General features: G+C 42.3%; 1 protein-coding gene across 4 annotated transcripts in view; it reads left to right on the top strand.

Annotated features, from left to right (window-relative positions):
- The window catches only part of dmxl1 (Dmx-like 1), an 87,550-nt gene that overhangs the window by 20,202 nt on the left and 62,348 nt on the right, over nucleotides 1-5,000 (top strand). For all 4 annotated transcript variants that reach the window (XM_056464235.1, XM_056464234.1, XM_056464233.1 and 1 more), the window contains 3 exons: nucleotides 1,217-1,393; nucleotides 1,606-1,820; nucleotides 4,760-5,000. The exon at nucleotides 4,760-5,000 is cut by the window's right edge and continues 408 nt beyond it. In XM_056464235.1, coding sequence (XP_056320210.1) covers nucleotides 1,217-1,393; nucleotides 1,606-1,820; nucleotides 4,760-5,000 — 633 coding nt within the window. The remainder of the gene's footprint in view (nucleotides 1-1,216; nucleotides 1,394-1,605; nucleotides 1,821-4,759) is intronic.

Below are 5,000 nucleotides of genomic sequence, written 5' to 3'. Positions count from 1 at the left end.
ATGTAATATTCTCTGTCTTTTAGTAGAGATATTATATGAGAGACTTGCTTTGTTTACCAAATAAAGTGAATCTAACTGGATTTGCATTGTAAACATTAAGAAGGTATTACTTTTTATTTCATATATTAAGGATTTAGTTATGAAACTCCCAAAATAATTCAGCATATATCTGCAGATCATTAACACAATTCTGCGCAGAAATAGTAAAAAATGTCCGCAGATTTCGTCTGGTCCTACCTATCGGTGTATAATATACTGATGGCTTGTATTTCTAGGCTTTATAGGTGATAATGGTCAGGATTGTTGGATCATTATTGCCTTTTAGCATAAGAAGAGGACAGAAACTAGCCAGACAGTGGTGTGAGAATTGTGGAGTGGACTAAATAAAAAATGTCAGTATTTTTAGTAAGTGTACTTATTTTGCTTTTATTCTTGCCATAATAAAAAATACAAATGTAGAGCAGCCCGTGTTCTGCTGTCATTAATATTTAACTTTAATAGGTAGAACTGTCCGAGATATGAACAAAAGCAAGTGATGCAGCAAAGTTTGATTACAAAAAAATCTTGAATGTTATAAAAATCCTGATAATCATTATAATAAACTATAAAAATAATTAGTTTAAATATATTGACTGATATTAATGAGATGACGCAGTTCTGGAAACGTTCTGCTTCTCTGTTTATCCGTCTGACTTTACGCTCAGTTTCTTTTGACCGCCCCCTGTTGTTGTAAAGAATAACTCTATGGCGTATGCAGCAAGTATAAAAGCCTCGTCTGTTTGGTGAGATGCGCGATGCAGCGCCAGGCGAAAGTATAAATCAGCTTTAAGATGTTTGTTTTTCTGTAGTTCATTGGTGCATCTTGCCTGTCTTCACTACTGTTCAATTAGAATACAGTTATTTTACCACTACTCTTGTGATTTAGCATTTTCTCTTTGTGTGTGTGTGAGTGTTTTTGATATTGGGATATAGGGCTTAAATTTAATACTTAATGGTCTTAAAAAGGTCTTTAAAAGTCTTAAATTAAACATTATGATATCTGCAGAAACCTGACACACACACACACACACACACACACACACACACACACACACACACACACTGATACACAGCTTGCGCACAGACATCATTAACTCTGCTGTGTGTTTGTATTTTTGTGTGTGTGCGTGTGTGCGTGTGTGCGTGTGTGCGTGTGTGTGTGTGTGTGTGTGTGCAGATATCCCTCTTCTACCCTCCATCTCCTCCATGATTGGCTGTGATGAGGATGATGCGTGCGGATCCTTCACTGTTCATTGGCTGAATAATAAGGAGCTGCACCTGACGCTGAGCATGGAGGTGTTTCTGCAGCAGCTGAGGAGCAGCGCAGAGCCCAACACACACACACAGCACTGCGGTACATACGACACACTCTTACACAAACACACACACGTGAAAAATCATTTATATGATAACCGCCTTTACAATGATCTCATTCTGTTATTATAGAGCTCTGTGTGTGTACAGATGCACTGTGATTACTGTGTGTGTGTGAGAGTGTACTGTGATTATAGATATGTGTCTGTGTGTGAGTACAGACCGTGATGATTCAGATGTGTGTGTTTGCAGATGCAGATGCGAGTGCAGCTGTGGGCTCCTCCAGTCCTCCCTCAGGCGCAGCAGCAGGCGGTGCAGCAGTGGATCATCATCTGGATCTGCTGCTGTCAGACTGGAACAGAGCTGCTGATATGCTCTTCTGCATTCACCCCATGGACGGATCTCTGCTGGTGTGGAACGTGGACTGGCTGGACGAGTACCAGCCCGGCATGTTCCGACAGGCGCAGGTACACAGCACTGCAGGCGTCCTCATCAATATCCGTGTGAACATGTCATGTGTCAGTGCTCTGCTTATTCACTCAGTGCTGTAGAGCTGAGCAGCGTCTACTGTAACACCAGCGACAGCAGTAAAGCCTGCTGTACACTGCAGAGTGCACTTCAGCTAGCTTACACCCTGTCACAGATTTAATAGAACTGGAATCTGTTCTCCTGCACAACAGTGTGTTCATTATGAATAAAAACACATACAACACTTTGTTTTCTAACTATTAAATGTGATACGGTCATTTAAAGGGGGACGCGGTGGCGCTGTAGGTAGTGCTGTGCCCTCACAGCAAGAAGGTCGCTGGTTTGAGTCCCGGCTGGATCAGTTGGTGTTTCTGTGTGGAGTTTGCATGTTCTCCCCGTGTCGGCGTGGGTGTCCTCCGGGTGCTCTGGTTTCCCCTACAGTCCAAAGACATAAAACCATAAAAGTGTATGGGTGTTTCCCAGTGATGGGTTGCAGCTGGAAGGGCATCCGTTGCGTAAAACATGTGCTGGATAAGTTGGCGGTTCATTGCGCTGTGGCGACCTCAGATTAATAAAGGGACTAAGCTGAAAAGAAAATGAATGAATGAATGAATGAACGAATGAATGAATGGTCAGTTGAATGATGCGGGCTCCTTCAGTTTCACCCTGAAGCGGCTCATGTCACAGTACCGTCACTTTGAGAAAATAACATACAAGCACGTCATAATTACTCCCCACACGGCTGTTGACTATGAGGAGTGAAAGCATCGCTCTGTGCAACAGACTGAATGTTATTTACACAGTTATTAGCTGTTATTCACAGCCTTTACTAGAGTAGACTTCATTCGCAGGCGCACTCATCCTCTCTGTGGTAAACAGACTGCTCACGGTTGATTTTGCAGTCGCTAATACGTTATTACATGAAGACAGAAGTGACTATATAGGGTGTATAATAGCTTATCAATACAGCATGCTGACTCTCTCAACACCATTCAGAGTCTCACCGTGTCCATGTTGCTGAGCGATGTGTATAAGACAGTGTGAAGACTTGTGCACCTTGTTGCTTCACTCCTGAACCTGAAAATATAATTAGCTGAACTGTAGAGATGCTGGATTAAGATCCTGTCGTGATCAAATCTAGATCATGAACTGTTAATCGTGGAGCCTTAACCTCTATCAGCGTTCACACGGTCATAGTAAACCTGGAAAGTCATTTCATTTTGACACGGCGTTTTCCAGGCCTGAAAACGTTTTATAAAAGTGATGGAAATGAGTTGAACAGATGTCGGTGTACTGGAATATAGGTAGTTGTCTTTACTCCTTTTCTGTCCTTGGCCAATCACACGCTCTCAGATCATTAGTGCTGTGTAAGCTTCATCTAAATACATTTTACATAGATTTAGGCCCAATCCCAAGTCTATTTTTGTACCCCTTCCCCTTCTCCTTAGCCCTTGAAACCAAGTGTGAAGGGGAAGGGCTTCAAAATTTATCCCTAAGAAATGGGACAGCACTACAAGACCCACACGTCATCATGTGTCATCGTGAGCTCTTGCTTTATATGAGATTAGACGATCCCGACTGCTGTAGTTATTCCAGTTGGGTTATTTTTTGGTATTTATCTTCAGGAAATCACTGACGGCATATATCATGTTATCATGATGATATGTGACAGTAAGCTCGTATCTGTACTGTGCATTTAACACTGTGGCCATATTGATCAGTGTAAACACACATGAAAACAACATTAACATTACAGCAGACACTGTGCACAGCTCATTCACACACACTAGCCTCTTCTGACAGGGGATTCATAAAGTTGTGGGACTGCTGTACAGGAGGTATGATTATGGATTATAGATAGCCAAATTTAGCGTATATAGAATATAAATATATATATATATATATTATTATATATATATTTTTTTTTTTTTTTGCGTTTTGACGGTATGACGGTAAAACACGAACGCAGTTATGAACATATTAAAACATGTGTTTGTTGTAATAATGAATTTTTTTTAAATTTAATTAAAAGTAATTTGTGGATCTACTTACTTCCGGGTCAGCAATACTGCTGCTGTGGCTGGTGTATTCTAGGAAATTTTCTTACCCCTTGGTTTCGAGTGTGGTCCTGAAAAACTCTGTTCAAAGGGGTATCTAGCCCTTCCCCTTAGCCCTACGCCTTCAAGCTAAAGAGAATTAGGACACCCCTAACCCTTCACATGAATGTGCAAAACCAGGGGGAAGGGGAAGGGCTGAGGGGGAGGATTGGGCCTTAGAAATACATTTAAACTGAACAGTAGGGCTGTGTGATTTGATTTGCGATTTAATTTTGTAGTCAAGCTTCAGCTCAATAATCTGTATCGTAGCTTCTTAAACTGCAGTGAGTGAAAAAGAACTGAAAAGATATTAACTTATATCAGCAAACATCTCTGAAATTGTGCTTGCTACCAGACTGAGTGCCGCTGACATGCTTTCAGTTGACTTTTCAGCAAGACACTGCTCATCTATCCGCCGGTGGTGCTTTTTAGGTGCTGGTGGTTGTATTTCCTCATGCTCTGGCAACAAAGTCGGTTGCGCAATTCTGATTGGGCAGAATGACAGTGTGCTCACTCAATTGGCTAGTAAGACTGTCGCATGCAGACGGTGGTCACGCATTCGCTGTGGGTGGGGGAAGTTAAATAATATATTTCATATCACAGCCTCTTGCGATTAGATAATCAGAACGTTTCAAATTGCGATTGCGATTCGATTAATCGCAGAGCCCTACTGCATATGTTGCATGTTTTACTATATGCTGTAATAAATTTGTGCTTGTTTTTTATTATTTATCTCATATATGTAGACATTGGATGAAACATTCAGTCATGAAAGTCTTCTAAAAGTCTTGGAGTGTTAGTAGTAAAGTGTGTCTGAATCCTGCTCTCTGCTGTGTGTGCAGGTGTCGTTCGTGTCCAGGATCCCGGTGGCGTTCCCCACGGGCGACGCTAACTCTCTGAGCGGCAGTGTGGTGATGTACGCCTGCAACAGGAACGTGGATCTGGCACTCCAGCAGGGGCGTCAGCGGCCTGCCGGCCTGCACTCGTCCTCCGCCCTGATCACCCAGAACAAGCCGTCTAGCAGCAGCCTGCGCCTCAGCATCTTCACCCCGAGTGTCCTGATGATCTCCAAACACACAGACG

The sequence above is a fragment of the Danio aesculapii genome, chromosome 8 (genome assembly GCF_903798145.1).
Source record: "Danio aesculapii chromosome 8, fDanAes4.1, whole genome shotgun sequence".
NCBI lineage: Eukaryota > Metazoa > Chordata > Actinopteri > Cypriniformes > Danionidae > Danio > Danio aesculapii.
Note: the sequence above shows the minus strand (reverse complement) of the source record. Positions and strands in the feature narration are given on the sequence as shown.